At 43.9% G+C, this 21,520-nt stretch overlaps 2 protein-coding genes across 3 annotated transcripts in view; one reads left to right on the top strand and one right to left on the bottom strand.

The window, feature by feature from the left end:
* The first annotated feature begins 1,265 nt into the window (after positions 1 to 1,265).
* On the top strand, positions 1,266 to 13,209 carry padi2 (peptidyl arginine deiminase, type II). 2 transcript variants are annotated; one of them, XM_049023462.1, is made up of 16 exons: positions 1,266 to 1,486; positions 4,428 to 4,596; positions 5,139 to 5,208; positions 5,862 to 5,923; positions 6,561 to 6,678; positions 7,797 to 7,946; positions 8,181 to 8,365; positions 8,655 to 8,758; positions 8,858 to 8,969; positions 9,048 to 9,155; positions 9,323 to 9,474; positions 10,821 to 10,968; positions 11,048 to 11,141; positions 11,226 to 11,305; positions 11,977 to 12,108; positions 12,447 to 13,209. In XM_049023462.1, the coding sequence occupies exons 1-16, from the start codon at positions 1,335 to 1,337 to the stop codon at positions 12,678 to 12,680; spliced, it is 2,070 nt and encodes a 689-aa protein (XP_048879419.1). In that variant the 5' UTR covers positions 1,266 to 1,334; the 3' UTR covers positions 12,681 to 13,209. The 2 variants fall into 2 exon arrangements, with proteins under 2 accessions (XP_048879419.1, XP_048879420.1); XM_049023463.1 differs by lacking the exon at positions 1,266 to 1,486 and adding an exon at positions 1,529 to 2,065.
* A 570-nt stretch (positions 13,210 to 13,779) lies between these two features.
* Positions 13,780 to 21,520, bottom strand: part of LOC125747885 (rap1 GTPase-activating protein 1-like) — a 53,219-nt gene continuing 45,478 nt past the window's right edge. Inside the window, exons 19-30 of the mRNA XM_049023458.1 lie at positions 21,433 to 21,510; positions 20,683 to 20,792; positions 20,479 to 20,595; positions 20,115 to 20,247; positions 19,191 to 19,590; positions 18,957 to 19,061; positions 18,871 to 18,913; positions 18,460 to 18,741; positions 17,667 to 18,072; positions 17,176 to 17,623; positions 16,620 to 16,667; positions 13,780 to 15,931 (exon numbers count right to left, since the gene is read on the bottom strand). Of these exons, the coding sequence (XP_048879415.1) occupies positions 19,402 to 19,590; positions 20,115 to 20,247; positions 20,479 to 20,595; positions 20,683 to 20,792; positions 21,433 to 21,510 (627 nt within the window). The 3' untranslated portion in view covers positions 13,780 to 15,931; positions 16,620 to 16,667; positions 17,176 to 17,623; ... (3 more) ...; positions 18,957 to 19,061; positions 19,191 to 19,401. The remainder of the gene's footprint in view (positions 15,932 to 16,619; positions 16,668 to 17,175; positions 17,624 to 17,666; positions 18,073 to 18,459; positions 18,742 to 18,870; positions 18,914 to 18,956; positions 19,062 to 19,190; positions 19,591 to 20,114; positions 20,248 to 20,478; positions 20,596 to 20,682; positions 20,793 to 21,432; positions 21,511 to 21,520) is intronic.

Here is a 21,520-nt window from a genome sequence, read left to right on the forward strand (position 1 = left end):
ATTACAACTGCCGAGAAGTGGGGGGTGGGGTGTCTACGGTAATGTTTGCCAAGAGGGGGTGCGACTATGGAACAAAAAAATCGCATGGCTGAAGCCCTCCTGAACAAGCTCTCTAACAGCCTATACGATCAAAGACAATAACAGAAATTCCATATTTTTCCTCTGCAAACTCATTCTTTGCACTTATAACGTATATTGATAGGGACATTGCGAGCACATCTGTGTGAATATCGGGGGGACCAGTGACCCCCCCCCCAATATATATTATAATTATCGCATTGTGTCATTGTATTCGTTTATAAATTACCTTTGTTTTCGATCTTGTTTTTTTTCTCACCCAATCCGAGACAATAGGAAATATGTATCTTCTGCGTGTATCAAGGGGCGGCATGGTGGTGCAGTGCCTGGCACTGTTGCCTCACACCTCTGGTCAGCCTTTTATCTGATTATCTGTGATTAAGTATGTTACATAGTGATCTGAATTTCATATTGTGCTTAAGAATGATTTATTATAATTAGGTTGTAGGCTAGGGGCGGCATGGTGGTGCAGTGGTTAGCACTGTTGCCTCACACCTTCAGTTTTGCATGTTTTGGCATGTTCTCCCCATGTTATCGTGGGGTTTCCTCCGGGTACTCCGGTTTCCCCCCACAGTCCAAAGACATGCTGAGGCTAATTAGAGTTACTAAATTGCCCGTCGGTGTGCATGTGTGTCTTTTTTATCTATTTGCATGCAATCGTACGAACAGAAATCTTTATAGGAAAAACGGTTTCGGAGATTATTTTAATCTGGGAAAGCAGAAGAGCTGTCTATGCATTTTTTCCGTCTTATATAAAAACGCATAATTATCGTGTTCATCTTATAACAATTTTCACAATATGTTATGCAGTTTGTTACGAAATAAACAAGTTTGGCTTTTTATAACAGCGTTTACAAACTGTCAAGCTTAATTAGAATCCCAGTTATCAAGTTCCTTGTTTAAGCGTGATAAACATTTCACAAACATTATATCATTCGTTAAAAAATCAGGAATTAGTTCATTATTTCTTTGCCCTTTGAAGTGGGGTAGGTAAGTTCAATGTTTAATACGAATGCAAACCATTTTCTGTATAATTACTGCATTTTGCAAAACTATTCGTGTCATTTCGGAAAAAAAAACTAAAAAAGAAAGAGAGAGATTTAACAAGATAATGATGACCTTAAAGGCGTCCCAAGATCGCAAACACTCAAAGGCATGTTGGTGCTTGTCTGGGACTGTAAAGAAAAGTGTTTCCTTGGTTGGAACTTTAGCACACCAGACACGAAGAAGCACTAAGCAGCAGACGAGGTCCGGCAATGCAGCGCATTCAGAAAGAGGTCGGCATCCCGCCACAAATTAAACCAGTGAGCGATTTAAACCGGCCTCAAAGGACACTGCCACTGGAGTGTGGAAGAGTATGCACCGCTTTATTTGTCCTGGGCACCCAGCTGAAGGTGAACCTGTTCAGGTAAGGTTAGAGGACAGTAGATGTTTTTTTTTTAAAAAAAAGAACGTTGCGATCCCTTGTTCGACAAGCGGTGGAAAGACGGGTGGTGGATAATTGTACTAATAAAAAAAGATTTAACGTCTGGTTCTTAGCGTGGCTAACTGGTGTAGTAAAATCTTGTGCTATGCAAATACACAGTTTGAACAAATACTAATATCAGTACTTTCCATCAGCCCAAAAAGTAGTTTTGATTGTGTCCTAAGTACACTCGTTCTTGTGTGATACACTGCCCCCTAGTGACCAAATTTTTCGATTGTATCTGAAACGGTCCAATCAACACTCCGAGGGGTGGGGGCGGGGTGAGGGTGCGGGAGGGCAGGACGGACTCACCTGTTGCTGGCCGAGACCGACCCCCCCCCCGTCAATAACGCGAGTCCCCGACAGTAACCAGGGCGGAAGAGAAGCGACACGCTTTTACAAGTGGAAGGACTTTACTGAAGCTGTTACAATGAACCACCCTCGAACGCTTCGACTCGAATACGGGAAGTCCGTGCAAGTCGTGTGTGTAATCGGAAGGGAGCTGACAGTCGGACTGCAAAGGTACAAACTGTTGGCAATACAGTTAAAACAGAGTGATCGTGATGTTTAGTTTCATCAATTTAGAAACTGCATAGGAGAACGGGCTGTACATGTGGGAGATTCGCATCACAATATTATGTGCTCGTTTAATAAAATTCGTCACCGTTATATCTAAGGTCAGTTACAAAAGGAAATGCGTAGGATTGCTGGCATTAAAGATAAAAGGAAACAAGTGAAAAGGAATGCCATGGGGTGTCACTAATATGTTGTTAATAACTGCAAGGTAGCTTTATTTATAACAAGTACTTCATTTGTATAATCACACATGAGTAGGCCCTATATTGTTTTAATTTTTATTAGGCTATGATTTTTCAGTACTTTTCTGTTGCAGTCCAAAGACATGCATTTATGTGGAGTCTCCAGTTTGCTGGTGTGAATAAGCAGCCTGTCCACGGTGTCCCTCTTGCGCACTGGGCAGTGTCCTGCCCCCCTCCCCTACAGCCTATATCTATATATTAATTGAACAATAATGAAATGTATCGACATGTATGAGCAAGTGGTGCGAAAGAATTATTCATTCTGCCTAATTCTGACTAAATATATAGTGACAGCCTATTCTGTTGTTACACTGATATATGTGATATATTGCTGTCATGGTTGCGTGCCACTATAGAATCTACTTCTGTTCTGCGAGCAGACAGACTTTTTAACATAAATTGCAACCTCAGTTAAAGGTTCTTTTCGGCGCAGCTCGCCAGTAATTTTATATTTTTTAAATGGTAACTGAAAATCACAAAGATGAAGTGCTTCAGCGTGCTTATTCTGATTATTTAAGCCTGAGTGAAATACCTTTTACTGTAGTACTGGCTCCCAGAAGCAGTCCGCTAATTTCCTTTTAGTCACATAAACACCATGCACAGAAATCCAGCAGCAGCAGACAATGATGTATTATTCAGTGATTCAACAATTTGCCATTGTTTATCTCAACCAGTTCAACCCAGACGCTGGAATGTGTAATAAAATATGTCCAGCGCTTTTGTTCACCTCTGCTTGTCGACTTTTCGCGCTTCTGAAGAGAGAAATTGCCTGGAATTCGCAAGTATCACACCAGTTTTTTTTTTTAATTGTTGCTATGATTATTATTTTGATGGATGCCGCTTGTATTCACAGCTAGATGTGAAGTTCATTGTGTCCTGTGAGGTCGTTTGCATTTGTTTCATATTGCTTCCAGACACGATCGTCTGGTTTGTTTCCCTTTGTCTAGTGTCAGCCTACAGCATACAACAGGATACAATGCTTATGCCAACTGAATGACAGTGCGGCAGGAAGACGTGCCAGAGACCTCACCCTGCTTTCCACATTTAAGAAAGTCGACATCGACCACTTTTAATGCAGATACAGCTTTGGGTGATGGATATGCATGTAATTAATTAAATGCATATAAACTCCATTAGTTACATAAATATTTTTGCATTAGCGTGCACCGAACGCCAATAACGTTAAACAGTCGCCGCAGGCATGGTTATTTTCGCAACTTCGATGTTTACACAGGTTGCTTTACACTTTCTGATTTGCGAAAACAGACAAGTGATTTATATTTCGTATGACTGTGTCAGACTGGAAATTTTACCACATAAAGGATACACATCCCATATATTTCAGTGATGTTTGGAAAGAGTGCTATAAATAAAAACAAATTTAGCTAAATCCATAGCTAGTTCCTGCAACCCCTCTACGTTTTTAATTATCTTAGATTTTAGATTTTAAGGTTAAATGAACGATTAAAATGAACTCGTCGCCCTCCTTGTGAGGGTGTGGTTTCGCCCGTATGGTTGCCGGTGTTGTTATACCTTCTGACGTGAACATCTACATCTGTTGCACGTTATTTTATTATTTTTTTTTAATTTATGTCCTAAAAATTCAGTTTTATCAGGTAACTGCCTTTGCATCGGTTGTTGTGGTCGTTCCTCACTGGATTCGCAGTTGAAGGTTTTCAATATCCGCCTCCAAGTAGACAAGGACCCACGTCTTACAGGCAAATACCTCCCATGCTGGGCACCGTAATTAGGCCTGTTGAAATGAAATGATAATGAAAAGACGTGAAATGTTATAATCCATACTTATCGGCAGAGGTAAGAGCCATTTTCAAACCGTCCCTAAGGTCCATAACTAGGGTTGTGTAAATGCTGTAACAGTAGACCGACACAAACACAAGTGCTGTCTTTAAATAAACCAGCATATCATGGTGTTAGTCTAAATACAGACAGTGACAGGGCACTGGGCTACTCCATATTTCTGCCGGATTCTCTCCCATAGAAACTATGTGATGTTACTGTAATCTCTATAGCTGAGAATGGGGGGTTGGCAATTTCTTTCCTTGCAGGGGTGCCCCGCCTGGTGCCAGAAGCTTCTCTGTGCAGTGCAGCCCTACAGTGCAGTACAAGATAGAACCGAAACCCAGTGATGGCAGCTCACCTACCCAGCCCCTTGTCAAGATGTCTGCCCTGTTATTCACCATGGACACGGCCAGCAAACAGGCCAATGAGAGCAAGGTAAGGTGGGCCATACACACGCACTCATGCACACGCATATTTATACATATCTGAGATATATTTACACACTATATAGACAAAAGTATTGGGACACACCTTTTGAATTCAGGCGTTTTATTCAGACCCATTGCCACAGGTGTATGAAATCAAGTGCTTAGTCATGCAGTCAGGTTTGTAAACATTTGAGAAAGAATGGGTCATTCTGATGAGCTCAGTGAATTCAAGCATGGTTCTGTCACAGGATGCCACCTCTGCAATAAGTCCGGTTGTGAAATCTTCAGTTTCCTTCAGTCATCTGTCTGTCCAGTGCCACGCAGTTCCCTGTCTGGCTCTGCGTCCAATATGCTGATGTAGGATTCAGGGTTAGAGAAGCTGCCTGGCTGGAAACTGGTTACGTGCTGTGGTGTGTGTGCAGATAGCATCTGTTTGTCTGTAAATATTCAGCCTTAGCTAGTGAGGGGGGGAAGCCTTGTTTGGGTCTCTGGCTGATCAGGCTGGACAGTATCCTTAAAACCCTTCCCCTCCTTTCTCCAACCTCGCAGCTGTCCGTCAGGTTTTATGGAGAGAAGACAGAGGTGCTGGCGACAGCCATCGTCCACCTCACCGCCATTGGTAAGCGACTGTTTAGGAGAACATGCCTGGGAGGAGAACCCAGTCTGATAACAAAATATGCCCAAGAGCGCCACAGACAGATTGGTACTGCAAGGTCATGCCTGAAAACCTGTCCAAAAACCCCTCATAAGTCACAAACCACGATACTTTTCATGCTACCCTGACTCTCGAAAACCAGGGATTTATTTTTGATATTTACTATATATAATATAAAAGAAAAAAAAACTATTTTTAGTAGTGATGGCCAAATGAAGCTTCATTGATCGTTTGCTATATGTTCTGGCAGCACTAGATGGTGTTCTCTGTTGAAAAATGGACTCAAAGCCTGCCTCAAAGTAAGCCAAGAGCACCATCTAGTGGGGTCAAAAAATGCAGCAGATGGTTCATGAAGCTTAATCACATTCATGACTAGTTTTTAGTAGGAAGGATAAATATTAAATAAGTATTATAAGTAACTGGCTATATATTTAATGAAGTTGACTACACTGTTCATCGCAGGAATATAAAGTAAATGATTTTAAATTTGTTATAAAGTAATCGTTATCGTCATCTGTTCTAAATTTCCCCTTGTTTGCTTTATTTCCCGTTTGGTGGAGGATGTCATCTGGCATCCGTATGTTCTGTTTGAATGTGATTCTTTTCTGATTTCTCAGGTATCTCGCTGGACGTGGATGCGGACCGGGACGGAGTCGTGGAGAAGAATAACCCGAACAAGGTGGGCTTTGTTCCGGCCCTTTGTGAAAGGCGTCTGGTGTACGCAGCCGGGGAATGTCAGTGGGCAAAACTGCAAGCACTGTGTCCTCTGTCCTTGGTGAAATATGAACCTACACAAAGACTGTTTTCACAAGTCAGTGGTGTGATATTTAATATTTATCGCACCAAACACTGGTTTGGTTTAAGATAATTGATTGGAAGTGTTATGGAGTCCATTAATATGCCAATAATCAAATAACGATAAAAACCATAATTCATAAGGGTTCATGTACGACACCTGGGGGTGTTGATGCTCTCGTTAGGTACTAAATTTAAAAATGTGAATGAGCTGCAGGAAGAGAACATCAGGACACATACATATACACACATTAACCACACAAACACTTTCTCTCACACACACACACACTCACACACACATATGTGCATGTATCCTACCAGGAAAGTTCACTCTGTACTTATGTTGTAGTTTTTTTGAGTGGACTAAAAGGTGCACATTTTCATCTGGGGAGGGGGCGTTCTGTCCTGTAAATCAACAGCACCTCAGCAAACCAGTCAAACATTTTTTGAACCTAAGTACACTTGAGCCACTTTCCTGGGAATCTCGGCTGTGGTCTTAGTATCGTTGTTGCCGATCGCAGGGCTCCTGGAAGTGGGGTCCCAAAGGGCACGGGGCCATTCTCCTGGTCAACTGTGACTCAGAGTCCGTATACAATAAACAACTGGACCTCGAAAGGGAGGAGGTAACAAAGGTCTCAGGTGAGCCACATTGGAATGTTCTTCAAGATGTGGTGTTTGACTTTTTTTGGTCCTAACCTCTTCCTGGTTTAATTATTCACTGACTTGAAGGAGTCACTTGAACTGCATAGTGTTTTAAAAAGCTTCGAATGCCTGAGACCATGCAGCTTAAATGCTAGTCAGTCGTCACACATGAACTTACAGCACCATGTTGGCCTTCACCCAGCACGAACGTTTGAAGAGGAAATGACCCACGTTTACAGAAGGCTGCGGGGAATGTTTCGCCGTGTTGCACGACAGTGTTTATCCTGCTGTCCTGAGATAACCCAGTGTGTTGGGGCTAACCGTAGCACAGCGGAGGTGCTGTTTTTAACCGCAGGGAAATTAACAACAGCGGCCTAAGCTAAGCATTACAGCTTCTTATTTGGTACATAGTCATTATACTCATCAGCATATTTTTGTTTCCACTTTCTGTATTGGATTTAAGTGAATCGACTAGCTGAAGTACATTGTAGTATATTTAAGTAATTGTGGTGTATATATAGTACCAGTCAAAAATCTAGTTGCACTTACTGAAAATTATTCCCCAAGATATGGGCACTAAGCACACCTTTGTAGTAAGTATTATCTTACGAACAAGGAAAGACAGAGAGTGGTGTGACAGATGACCTGGTCCCCACAATCCCCTGATCTAAGCCCTGTAGAGCTGGTTTGGGATCAGTTGCATTGAATGGTAAGAGCAAGTAGCCAACTAGCCAACTTGTGCCTAGAACTTGTGTAAACTCATGCAGGACCACTGGATAAGCATTCCAGGTGGCTTCATCTGGAAGCTGGTTGAACGAATGCCATGAGTCTGCGATGTTGTCACTGAAGCAAAAGGAAGTTATTTTCAAGAGTCTAAAGTTAAGATGATGAACTCTTCTCTTGGAAACCGCAATATCTGATATGTATCATTTCATCCATGATGCCTTTCACTATAGGGTGAATAACAGCCAAAATAAAGACAAATGCATTAAAAGCATGGTTATCTATGCTTTCGACTGGTACTTTCACGTAAGGAAATGGTTGCACTTTTATGCATCTGTGGGACCCAAACAAGTTTCTGATGGGGACTCTGTGGTCATGTGATCACTTCCCAGACTTGAAGGACATGTCCCGCATGATTCTTCGTATCAATGGGCCGGACCAGCTCCCAAAGGGCTACAAGCTGGTCATGCACATCAACAAGAGCGACAGCGAGAAGATCAGAGTGTTCCGGCGGCAGGGGGGCACAAGCCAGGGCATTTTCAGTAAGCCTGATGCCCCTGAAATCTTCACTCTACAATAGCCCAGAATATTTCATCACCAAAAAGCTCCAGTCGATCATTACGAATGAAATGTTCTTAGCAGAAAACTGTAATTGTATGTAGGCTTAGTACATCCCAGATTCCGGATGCTGTCTTACATTTTTGACAAAAAAGTAATTGCCAAAATATTAATGTTAAAAAGAGGAAAACTAAAATATCCCCATGTGTCCATTCTAGGCAACCTGCTGAAGAAATTCATCAGGGAGTTCCCTCTAGTTCTAAGCCATGACGTTCTGTCTCGGGAGGTGCCGTACAAGGGCACCAGTGAGGTGGATTTCTATGTGGAGGGTCTGCGGTTTCCAGACAAGGACTTCGACGGCCTGGTGACAGTGTGCCTCAGCCTGCTGGAGCCCTGCAGCCAGGTCAGCTCATGGGGTCCTCAAACTGGGTGGGGGGCTGAGGATCAGCCTTTTGCCACGCGCCAAATAACTCATAAGCCCTTAGTCAGCACACTGTTCTTTATACTTGTGTTTATAAAATTACTGCTGCTATAAAATTAGCATAATTAGTCCTGATTAATGATCGTGTCATGAGCTCTCCTGTTCAGAGTGACTGATTGGCTAACACTGACCCCTGCTGTCTTCCTGTGCCACTGCACCCATGGCTTTCTCTCAGGGTACCTCCGCCCACATGACTTGTATTTTTGCACAGGACTTCCCGGAGACTCCTATCTTCACCGATAAGGTAGTGTTCCGGGTCGCTCCCTGGATCATGACGCCCAACACACTCAAACCTGTGGAGGTATTCGTGTGCAGGTAAGACCGGCAAACAATGATGAGAGTGATGACTAAGATGATGCAGTTGACAATGATAATTCAGATGACCAAAGCTCACAATCAGACTTTCACTGACAGTGTGTCGGACAACTATAAGTTCCTGAAGAGCTTCAAGGATGTGGTTGTCCGGAGTGCCTGCAAGATGACCGTGTGCTACGAGTACATGAACCGCGGGGACCGCTGGATGCAGGTAACTGGATGCCATGGTGGTCTTCATACCTCAATAAATAGCCCCAGAATCATTAAATCCGCTCTATCTCTTATGCAGGACGAGGTAGAATTTGGCTACATTGACTCACCTCACCAGCGCTTCCCAGTGGTGCTGGACTCCCCCCGTGACAGGGAACTCCAAGATTTCCCATACAATGTTCTACTGGTAGGAAATGCGTGTGCAGTTTTGGGCTATCTGCCTATCTATAATTTCCAGCATAGCCCAATATATATTGGTCATGTCCTCATTTGTACACGGCACCTCCGTATCCACCCTAGTATGTTTCCGAAACGTTTCTTCTGCCTGAATCTGGTGTCCTAACACAACCCCAGGGCCCAGACTTTGGTTATGTGACCAGAGAGCCCCAAGATGAGGAAGTGAGCAGCTTGGACTCTTTTGGCAACCTGGAGGTGAGCCCCCCAGTCACGGTGAATGGGAAGAGCTACCCGTTGGGCAGGATCATCATCGGAGTGGCGTTTCCCACGTGAGTGCAGTGCTGACAGTCTCGGGAGTCCTGGGGAGAGAAAAGCCTGCTGGCGTAACCCTTGCCGGAGGCCCTTCTAGCGTCTGTAGTGTGTTGGGTTACAGATGAGTTGTGGAAACTTCCATGTGTGGCCATGAGTCACGGCGCCACTTAAGTGTCTCGGATCACAGAGTCCCTTATAGGAGTTTGAAACACACTGTCGCTTTCAGTTATATAAGTGACAGTCATTCAGCTATATACACACTATAAATATATATACAGTCAATGGAAATGTTTAAATGATCTCATTGTTGGTGTAAAATTATCTTATTATGTCTGGCAAATGGTGTTAGCTAAGCTGTTCCCAAACCTCTTTTAAACACACCCCAGTGTTTGCAGCAGCCTTCCAGTACACCCATGTATTTTTTTTTAACTAGGCAATTTGCCCACCTTGTTTGGCTAATCAATACCTCATAGAGTTATTTAACTAACTGAGTTAGTTAACTGAGCTGGCGGTGAACTGTAACAAATGGAATGACAGACGTGCCCCTGAGGAGAGTGAATGAATGATGAATGAGGGAATGAATGAATGAATATTAGACTTATATAGCACTTTTCAAGACAACCAAAGTGCTATATTGAACCAAATAGGAGCCACTTCAGCGGCCCCCACAGTGTAGCCCCCACCTGGACCCCCCACAGTGTAGCCCCCACCTGGACCCCCCACCGTGTAGCCCCCACCTGGACCCCCCACCTGCAGCCATTCTGCACCAGTACGCTCAGCACACAGTAACTAAGGTGCTGAAGGAGCAGGACAGAATTCACCAGTTAGATATAGGGGATGATCAGGAGGCCAGATTTGAAAGGGCTACAGTGGGCAATTTAGCCGAGGCATCGGGGCACCTCCCTAGTCTTTGACAAGATGCCCAGTTTCTCAGGAACATCTACACCTGGTTAGTGGAAAAGGGTAGAATGTGGCTGTCATTGCATCCAACCCAGTAACTAAAAGTAGAATATTTATGTTCCTCTGCTGGCAATATCTCCATTCCCTCCGCATCTTCTTTAGTTTTACTGTTATGACTGTCGCATTGATTTAAAAATTATCTTAATTTCAGCACGAATGGATTTTAAAGTCTGAACAGGGATCCAGATAATTCCAAAGAATTTACAAAAAGATAACTGTATCTAACCTACAGTAGGAATAAAAATTTCTTCCATTTGCCATTAAATCTGTGCATTCTGTGAATGTCTTCTTTCTCTGTCTAAAATGCTTTCCTTAGGGTCCTTGCACATCGCTCAAGTTCTCAGTGCAGATTATGATAGTTTGCAGGTGGGCTATAGTAACTCTACATTTCAATCTCCTTTAGAACGGATCATGGTCGCAACATGACAAGAGTAGTCCAAGATTTCCTGTGGGCTCAGAAAGTACAGGAACCCATTGCACTCTACTCTGATTGGCTCATCGTGGGTCACGTGGACGAGTTTATGACATTTGTCCCAGCTCCTGACAGGAAGGTAGGCCAAAGCAAAAATTGGAATTGGTGCCTTGCAGAAATAAGAAGCCCAAGCTTACGATAAACCTCTGTGTAACCAGGGTTTTCGCCTCCTGCTGGCCAGCCCGGACGCTGCATACAAACTCTTCAGAGAATTACAAAAGAATGGCTTTGGCAAGGCCAAGCAGTTTGACGGTGGGTCAGGAGTTCATTTCATGTCCTCATCTTAGTCTTTGCTGCAGGAGTCTGGGGTCAAGCTGATTTTTCAAATTTCATCAGGTCTTGAGTTAGCAGAACCAATTTCGGTGGACGACCTCTTGAGTGACGAAACCTTCCGGGATGAAAACAGATATGTCCAAGTAAGAAATCACAACTTCAGACTTGGAACAATTAACACGATATCTGAATATAGCAAATTTAAAGAAGGGTGGTGGATTCATACCTCCAGGGTTAAGGGTTTGAATTCCACTTTTACTCTGTGTATGCGGAGCTTGTATGTTCCTCTAGTGAAGCTTCATAAACCATTTGTGTATTTTCCGACAGCATTAGATGATGCTCTCTGTTTGCAAAAGGGCTCGAAGCATGCCCCAAAGCAAGCATAGAGCGCCATCTAGTGGGGTCAAAAAATACAGCAGATGGTTCATGAGGCTTCATTTGGATCATGCTGTTCTTCCCTGCATAGTGGAGGCTTCTTCCTGTAGTCCCTGTGGTTGGGCTAATCTCCCGGTTAGCTTTAGTGTGTAATTGTATGCATGTGCCCTGCATCCTGTCCCCTGGCTTGTGCTTATTGTTGCTTAGGATAGACTCTAGCCCCACCCAAACCCTGTCCAGGTTAGGTATTTGGAAGAAGGTTGGATTGATGCATGACATGCAAAGAAGACTTTTAGACTTACTCTGTACTGGACAAGTAGGTATCAAAGATGGATGGATGAATTACTGAACTGGTGCACTGACACGCTACTGGAGAATGACATTATTAGATATATGAATGTATTGCCCCAGCTAATACTATAATTGTCTTGGTAAACAGGGCTGTATAGACTGGAATCGAGATGTCCTTAAGAGGGAGTTGGGCCTGGAGGAGGAAGACATTATTGATCTTCCCATCCTTTTCAAAGTGTCCGAAAGGCAAATGCGAGCAGCGGCCTTCTATCCTGATATGGTGAGAGCTCGACCCCGTCTATGACCCCCTCCCCTGTTCCCAGAACCCTGCACTGACACCCTCAGCTTGAGAATGGTCTGCCTGTCCACTGCTATCCACAGTTACCTCAGACCTTCTAAGTATAACGCACTTCCTTTATACCAATCTTGATGGGTCCTGTGAGGAAGCCAGCTAAAGAACAAGTTTATCCATGTGCTACTTAAGAGATATTGAATGACTTTATATAGGAGCACATTCGTCTGGGATAGTTACCTTAAAAACACTGTCATATGTATTAATTTAACATGAAAGGTTGCAGATCTGAAGTAAGCTGAGGTGTTTATTTCCTTTGTTCCCAGGTAAATATGATCGTTCTTGGTAAGAACCTCGGCATCCCCAAACCATTCGGCCCTAAGGTGAATGGACAGTGCGTCCTGGAAGCAGAGATGCGCTCACTGTTGGAGCCCCTGGGCCTCAACTGCACCTTTGTGGACGACTTCGCCACCTACCACTTGAAACTGGGAGAAGTCCACTGTGGATCCAATGTTCGGCGTGAGCCCTTTGAGTTTAAGTGGTGGAACATGGAGCAATGAGGCGGAGGCGGGGAGGTCGAGCAGATGCAGAGCAGCTAATGTCAAGGGCTAATCAGTCAGCTAACCCAGTGTGTCTCAACTGGGTCCACGGGGACCCCCAGATGATCCACGTTTTTGGTAGGGAGCTGTGAGGGAGCAAAAATGTGGACTGTCTGGGGGTCCCTGAGGACCGGATTGGGAAACACAGAGCTAACCAATCAGAATCATCAGTTCCCCACATGCTCAGCTCTCAAAGAGTAAAACCGAGGAAACAGACTAAATTGTTGAATGGATAATGAATGCTCAAAGTTGAACTTTTTCTACTAGTTTTACCAAATGTGGTATTGTAGCTGTTTAGTCCTAGACTCACATTTTGCTTCTTTGATGAAATCTTACGTTACCTTTGTCATTTTTGTGTATTTCATTAATCTGACGACACTTTCGTGGACCAGCTTGCTCATGTATGTCATCTTTGTGAACATCATAACATCTAAGATTCATTCATTAATATTGTCTGTTAATGTGAAATAAAACTGAGAATTGTTCTTAATTGTTGTATCTACATTTTAATTGCACATCAGAGATGTTTAAAGGAAACAACTTCAGTTGTTTTAATTGAAAAATAGAAAACCAATTGCTTTTATTTTCCATCTTATTTCATGAGGTCTGCACTGCTGGTAACACTCAGTCATCACTCATACGCTTCATAGATGGTGGCTGAGTGGGTAGGACTTTTACCTCATATCTCGGCAGCCGGTGGTTTGAGTCCTGCCTCTTCTATGTGTGTAGGCTGTTTGCATGTCCTGCATGTTTTTGCTCTTCACTTCAGTTTCCACTCGCTGTGAAAAGACATGCATTTGGCCAAATTGCCATCTTTGAATTTCCCATAGTAAATGTGCATGTGTGCGTTGAGATAAGCTGGCATTCCGTCCAGGATGCTCACCTGTCTTGTTCCCTGTGCTGCCATGTGCTGGATAAAAAGTTGGAAGACTGATGGAAGTTTTCTAGAAAATCTATCGGTGGTACTTCTAAATCTAAAATGAACAGGATATTTTGACTGCGGCGATCTTTATGCGATAAGGGACACAAGCTTCCCAAAATCATTCTGGAGTGCAGAAACTAGATTCTTCATTAAATTTCTTTATTTTCTATTTGCAAAAGAACACTGCAGTGTTTACAGCTATAACTTTGGAGCAAGATATCTCATTTGACTTTTAAAATTACCCACAATCGCCATCGTTCAGCAGTGCTGGAAATACTTTTCAACAACATTGGTAGAAGCAGTAAATGTTTTAACATGTTTTGATTAATTTGTTTTTACCAGCAGCAGCCAGAGCACTAACGCCAAGCCGAATTATTTTTTCACTCTGCGCTCCTCGGGATTGCGCCACGCGACGTTTTCCCTTGAATAAAAAGGATAGTGGTGATTTTAGGTTATTTAAACTTTCTTGTGGCGCATTCCTCTTATAAACAATATCTAGTTTACAATTAAGAAACACCAGAAGACCGAGCAAGGCCAAGTCTTCGACAGTGGCGTCGGTAAACTTCCTTCATGTCATCAAACCAGCAGAAAGACAATTTAAATCCAGTTCTTCCCGAGATGCCTCCTAGCCCATGAACAGTAAGGTATACTTTAAGATATATTTAATTAGTTTTGACAAACCGAAATGGTGCATATTTGCTTTATAGAGCAAATTACGGCAAATATTGCAGTCATACCTGAAGATTTGTTTTTATTTATCCATAAGATTTAAATAGCAGAAAAGAAAAGCGGTATTTTAATACATTAAATTAGTCCGAGTCCAACAGTAAAAGCAACGAGACCACGCTGTTACTGCTGATACCATGTCTGATCGGCCTCGTCTAACATGGCGTTACATTCAGCGTAGGGGTTATAAGCTCTGTGTTGATTTTGGTCAAGCTGCTAACTTCCATTATAAGTTACTTTTAATCTGTATATTTTAAAAATATTTCGGAAAGGCAACATATTTCACAGTATTGTTCTTAAGAAGATCACAATTAAGGTTAAACGACAATTTAAGCTCGTAAATGGCATCTCTTTTGATTCGAAAGTAATAAAAAAGACAATATAGATACAATACGGTCGGATGTATTGGAAATGACGTTAAGTTTTTAGAAGTGTTTACATCATTTGCCTTAGTTACATTTACACTCAAACCACTTTTAAATTAATCGAAAATCAGTATTTTCACACATCAAATATTCACTTATAAGTAATATTGCAAACAAATCTTGTCTCAAACAAGCAAATAAACAAATACATCGATTTTTTTAACGGAACTCAAGGACTAGCAGGACGGCAATTTAGTGATGTGGAAACACTGCCATCTAGTGGATACGGTGAGCTAGTCCAGCAAACGCACACGATCTCCGCTTTGGCACACCGGTGATCGACATACTAGGTTGCAAATCACGATGTCGGCTTAGGACAACACGAAGAAGAAGACGAAACAAAACAGGCAATACAGGCTTTTAAAAGACCAGTGTATGAGAATTCGGAAATAGACAGGCCTTAAAAACAGGTAGGCTCTGATACTTTCCAGTGTGAAAATCCCATCGAAGGTGCCAAGACTTCTGTCTGTGCCATTTACTTCAGGTGCATATTCATGCCAGTTCAGAACGTCGCAGCCACAGCTCTGTTAGAAGTCACCACCCTGCTTCAGTCAGAAAGGTTCAAATTTCAGCATCCAGCATATTAGCTTATGTAAGCAAGACCATGACATTCTTCAGTAATTCAAGGTGCCAGTTGCATCCAAGTTACCCGGATGTGATTTTAATAATTTAAGATGCTGGTTCTTGTTATACACACTGTTTTGACCTGGCCGGTCTAGCATACATGCATGGGGAGTACATCTCCTCCAATCGGAACTTGCTGCAGCCAGTTCATTGGAAGTAGGGCTGTCACTTTCGAGGGAGATAAAGCGAACAGGCATGACTGCGACTTTCTTGGGCACCGGGGAAGCTGCCCTTTCACCGTAGCCATGCCTCTTGCCCAGATTGTCTCCAAGCAGGCGTGTGGTCAGAGGAACACAAGCGTGGTAGTGGGATGGGGCGGATTGCCGGGATGGTCTTCGCGAGTCCACGTGGTCAGCTGAGGTGATGTGGTGGACCTTCGTTTGGCTGCAGGGGCCCCTCTGCAGGCGGCTGATGTTTGTCGGCTTCACCGGCCAGCTTGGGCCCTCCTCGTCCTCTGAGCCTGCAAACCCCATACCTCACCTAGCCTCCTCCATGGGGTGTCTCTTATGTGAAAGCTGCTGGGACAAAGAGGGCCAGTATGAGATTCATTGTATGATACTGCTTTTATAACCATGTTGTTGTTGGTTCAAGTCCTGTGGGGGGGGGGGGGTATATAGACTGTGCCACTGAAATATCCATAGATCCATCCATACTCGTTTGTGTTATGCAGGTTCCCCATATTGGATCAAAGCATTAACTAAATATGCTGAAAATGCTCTTTCGAAATTAGTTTTTCCCTCCAAGGAGAAGCACAATTAAATAACCTCTTAACAGGAAAATTCTATTTACCGAAGACTTATAAATGACAAGGGCTACTTAAGCCCAACATCTGGGATCCTTCTTCTCATATTAAATGTCACACTGTTTAATGTAGAGGGTTCATTAAAATTTGCAATCCATGCAGTGGTGGAAGTATGCAATGGAAAACACTTATTGAGGATTATTGCTGCAATGCTGTCAGCAATCATAACTGAGCAGAAGATAGTGGACCAGAGATCCACACTGACCATCTGGACATAGACAGTGTTCAGTTACTGAATGCAGCTAAGATTAAGTGTTTTAGATAATTGCCCGTTCGCAAATGCTGACTGAAAAGAATTAATTGCCGGTTCTAGTGCACTTCTCCTGTATGCAGGATGGATTCAGCATTAATACCACACTTAAGAGTACTCAGGCTTCAGGAGAACAAAGGGATTGGCTGACCTGTTGATGGGCATCCATGACACGGGCAGGTGGGAGGGGCTAGCAGTTCTGCTGAGGACACACGTGGACGGAGGAATAACGGGGTTAATGTGGCTTCATGAGGATAAGCAGGGCATGTTGGCAGAAGTGGTTACATCAAGAGCAAGAGGTGGCAGCACTGGTGAGGTGCATAGGTACAGAAAGCAGGAGTTCCTGGCTGACCTATGTACACACAGCCACCAGTGTGGCGGGGTGTAGGGGGGCGGGAAAGGACAGAATGAACATCCGGGCTCCCAGCAGTGTTTTGAGGTAACATCACAGCATGCTCAGTGGGGAAAAGAAAAACCCCTGCCTGCTGCTACTGGCAGGCATTTAAAAGCTCAAACACGTACGAGCAAATATCATTCGCATGCTGTGCAGTCACTGTTCACGTTGTAGGCTAGCATTTTAGACAGACCACTCTTCCCAGCCAGCAAACTGCGTAGTTCCTATCCAAGCAGGAACACTGGAAAGGCGGCTGCCCAACATGCTAACTGGGATAGGTCATGTGATGAGCGGGGCTGTTACAGTTCCTCACCGATAATGGTTTGCTGTTCTTCGGCTGCTCGCTCTTGGCGCGGGTCTCTGTCTGGGATGTGTCAGCAGTCTGGGGCTGGGAGGCAGCTGTGGAGACATGGGATACATCCCCCCCCATGTCATGGGGAGACACACTAATTGAGGAAAATGATTCACTGGAATTAAGGTGTCTTTGTACAATAACACAATTAACCAATGGTCTGCCCTTACATGGAGGACTGCTCTGATCCAGACCTCCCTGGATTGCCTTTGACTGTAGAACTGCCTTGATCCAGGCCTCCCTGGATTGCCTTTACCTATAGGATTGCCCTGATCCAGACCTTTCTGAATTGGTTTTACCTATAGGATTGCCCTGTTCCAGACCTCCATGAATTGGTTTTACCTATAGGATTGCCCTGATCCAGACCTCCATGAATTGGTTTTACCTATAGGATTGCCCTGATCCAGACCTTTCTGAATTGGTTTTACCTATAGGATTGCCCTGTTCCAGACCTCCATGAATTGGTTTTACCTATAGGATTGCCCTGTTCCAGACCTCCATGAATTGGTTTTACCTATAGGATTGCCCTGTTCCAGACCTCCATGAATTGGTTTTACCTATAGGATTGCCCTGTTCCAGACCTCCATGAATTGGTTTTACCTATAGGATTGCCCTGTTCCAGACCTCCATGAATTGGTTTTACCTATAGGATTGCCCTGTTCCAGACCTCCATGAATTGGTTTTACCTATAGGATTGCCCTGTTCCAGACCTCCATGAATTGGTTTTACCTATAGGATTGCCCTGATCCAGACCTCCCTGAATTGCCTTTACCTATAGGACTGCCCTGATCCAGACCTTTCTGAATTGGTTTTACCTATAGGATTGCCCTGTTCCAGACCTCCATGAATTGGTTTTACCTATAGGATTGTCCTGATCCAGACCTCCATGAATTGGTTTTACCTATAGGATTGCCCTGATCCAGACCTCCATGAATTGGTTTTACCTATAGGATTGCCCTGATCCAGACCTTTCTGAATTGGTTTTACCTATAGGATTGCCCTGTTCCAGACCTCCATGAATTGGTTTTACCTATAGGATTGCCCTGATCCAGACCTCCATGAATTGGTTTTACCTATAGGATTGCCCTGTTCCAGACCTCCATGAATTGGTTTTACCTATAGGATTGCCCTGATCCAGACCTCCATGAATTGGTTTTACCTATAGGATTGCCCTGATCCAGACCTCCATGAATTGGTTTTACCTATAGGATTGCCCTGATCCAGACCTTTCTGAATTGGTTTTACCTATAGGATTGCCCTGTTCCAGACCTCCATGAATTGGTTTTACCTATAGGATTGCCCTGTTCCAGACCTCCATGAATTGGTTTTACCTATAGGATTGCCCTGTTCCAGACCTCCATGAATTGGTTTTACCTATAGGATTGCCCTGATCCAGACCTCGCTGAATTGCCTTTACCTATAGGACTGCCCTGATCCAGACCTTTCTGAATTGGTTTTACCTATAGGATTGCCCTGTTCCAGACCTCCATGAATTGGTTTTACCTATAGGATTGTCCTGATCCAGACCTTTCTGAATTGGTTTTACCTATAGGATTGCCCTGATCCAGACCTCCATGAATTGGTTTTACCTATAGGATTGCCCTGATCCAGACCTTTCTGAATTGGTTTTACCTATAGGATTGCCCTGTTCCAGACCTCCATGAATTGGTTTTACCTATAGGATTGCCCTGATCCAGACCTCCATGAATTGGTTTTACCTATAGGATTGCCCTGTTCCAGACCTCCATGAATTGGTTTTACCTATAGGATTGCCCTGATCCAGACCTCCATGAATTGGTTTTACCTATAGGATTGCCCTGATCCAGACCTTTCTGAATTGGTTTTACCTATAGGATTGCCCTGTTCCAGACCTCCATGAATTGGTTTTACCTATAGGATTGCCCTGATCCAGACCTCCATGAATTGGTTTTACCTATAGGATTGCCCTGATCCAGACCTCCATGAATTGGTTTTACCTATAGGATTGCCCTGATCCAGACCTTTCTGAATTGGTTTTACCTATAGGATTGCCCTGATCCAGACCTTTCTGAATTGGTTTTACCTATAGGATTGTCCTGATCCAGACCTTTCTGAATTGGTTTTACCCATAAGATTGCCCTGATCCAGACCTCCCTAGAATGCCATTACTTATTGGATTGCCCTGATCCAGACCTCCCTAGAATGCCATTACTTATGGGATTGCCCCAGTCCTCCATGGATGGCCTTCATCTGGAAGTCCTTCTTGAACCAGAGAGGCCCTGGATTGCCCTCACCTGTCGTACTGCCTCGGCTGGTGAGGCTGGTGCTGTCTTCTACCCAGGAGCTGTAGACGAAGGAGTCCCGCTTGTGTGGGGTCCCAGAAGATGAGAGACTCTCCTGCAGTGGTCATACCCACTTATCAGTATCCATCTTTGTACTGACCGCTTCCGCCATGCTGTGCTAAAAATGACTACTGGGCATCATTTCTACTGCTGCCATCAGAGGCAGAGGCATTACATGGCCTTCACCCCCCCCCCCCCCAGTCGTAATGAATCAGAAAGTGACCCATCTTACAACAGTAAAAAATCCATTGCTATCTGTTTTTTAATTGCACATTACTTCCGCCAATTTATTTGTCACATGAAATTATTTTCTTGTTAATAATTTTCCCTTAATATTTCAAAAATTCAGCTTTTCAGGAAATTCTATGTGTGTACTGTGGTCTACATGCTCACTGCTGTACGCACAAGAATTTTCCTCTGGGGTCAACAAAGTTCATCTAGTTCTAATTCTAAACCCAAGTAATTTGAATAATGTTTCATACCTCAACCCCTCCAAAAACTTAAAAGAGGTATTTTATTAAAAACAGCATTTTCAGTTTCTTACAAAAATGTGCTGGGAGTTACTATCTTTATACCCACCAGACCGGTGTCATACTCCTCCAAGGCCTCGTTTTCATTCTCCTCCACCACGCTGGCAAAGCTGCTGGCATTGGATGAGGAGCGAGACAGATCGCCCTCTGGGATAGAGGGAGCCCTGCAACACATGGCAGAGCTGCACGCCTGGGTTATTCATGCACTCTGGAACCACATTTCCCAGGCTGCACTGCAAGCCTTTCATGTGCATAATGCATAAAGTTAAACTACATCTCCCATCATGCACTACAGACCAGAATTTTTGAACTAGAACTATCCCACAGACAATATTACAAATTAACGTGGCCAAGATGGTCAAATACTGAAGACGGCGAGAAGGCTGACAATCTGCACAAGAAATGTCAGTCACCTGTTCTTCATGGTGGGCATCTCTGGAGAGCTTTGATTGGATGAATTCTGTGATTTTATGTCCTGAGAGACGTGCCCACTGTCCGGAGTCTTTTGTGTGCTGGGGGAGCACTCTCTACTGCGGGGAGGGAGTTAGGGACAGTGAATGCACGCACCATCTCATAGCCTCCATGATGTGCAGGCTTTTGCCCTTCCTGATGCCCACCTCCTCTCCTGCACCTCCTGGATGTTCTCGATCCCGATGGCACTGCTCCTCCGGGAGCTGAACGGCCCCGACTTCTTCCTGGTGGGGCTCTTCCCCGGAATGATCAGCGCCTGTGAGGAAGTGGAGGACTCATAGTCAGCCTGCTGACAGTCGCCGGAGCTGCTGTGACTCTACAAGGCTCGGCTCAGTAATATGCAAATATTGGATTATTATTTATAGGGTACAATGAATTTCATTGCTGCCGATTTTAATTAAAGTGTATGTGTGTGTGACAAAATTGCATTTACCAGTGTTGGGCATTTCATGTCCAGAAACTACAAATCCAGACCTGGTTTTTGTTTTTACCAACCAGTTGAGTGCTCTGTGACTCTGACTGTTCATGCTCATGAGTCACAGAGCACTCAACTGGTTGGTAGAAACAAAAGCCAGGTCTGGATTTGTAGCTTCTGGACATGAAATGCCCAACACTGGATTTTATTAATACTACTTATGAAGGGAAATAAGTTCTACAATATACTGACTCAGGGTTGTATCCTATAGACCCCAGTATCTTACTGGTAACACTGGGATGCCTCTCAGGCTTCCCACCTAAAACCAATGGGATCCAGCAACGTAAATAAATTATTTGGATAGAGGAAGACATAATTTATACCTTGTACATTGTGCAAGTTAGATTCAGGATGGGGGGAGGGGTGAGTCATAGTATAGGGTGGGGAGGGGTGGTGGAGAGAGCGAGAGTGATACGTAAACCTCTTCTATAGTTCCTATCCCTATGGCGCTTCCACGACGTCCGTATCTACTGGGACTTTTCCCCGGGACAAGCAATGACTGGATAGGA

The sequence above is a fragment of the Brienomyrus brachyistius genome, chromosome 8, assembly GCF_023856365.1.
Source record: "Brienomyrus brachyistius isolate T26 chromosome 8, BBRACH_0.4, whole genome shotgun sequence".
Taxonomy (NCBI): domain Eukaryota; kingdom Metazoa; phylum Chordata; class Actinopteri; order Osteoglossiformes; family Mormyridae; genus Brienomyrus; species Brienomyrus brachyistius.

Bases quoted from the DNA above. Each gene is read 5' to 3' on its own strand.
- padi2 (XM_049023462.1), top strand. From the start codon at position 1,335: ATGCAGCGCATTCAGAAAGAGGTCGGCATCCCGCCACAAATTAAACCA. The intron at 7,947-8,180 runs GTAAGCCTGATG...TGTCCATTCTAG, and splicing joins CACAAGCCAGGGCATTTTCA to GCAACCTGCTGAAGAAATTC. The intron at 8,970-9,047 runs GTAACTGGATGC...TCTCTTATGCAG, and splicing joins GCGGGGACCGCTGGATGCAG to GACGAGGTAGAATTTGGCTA.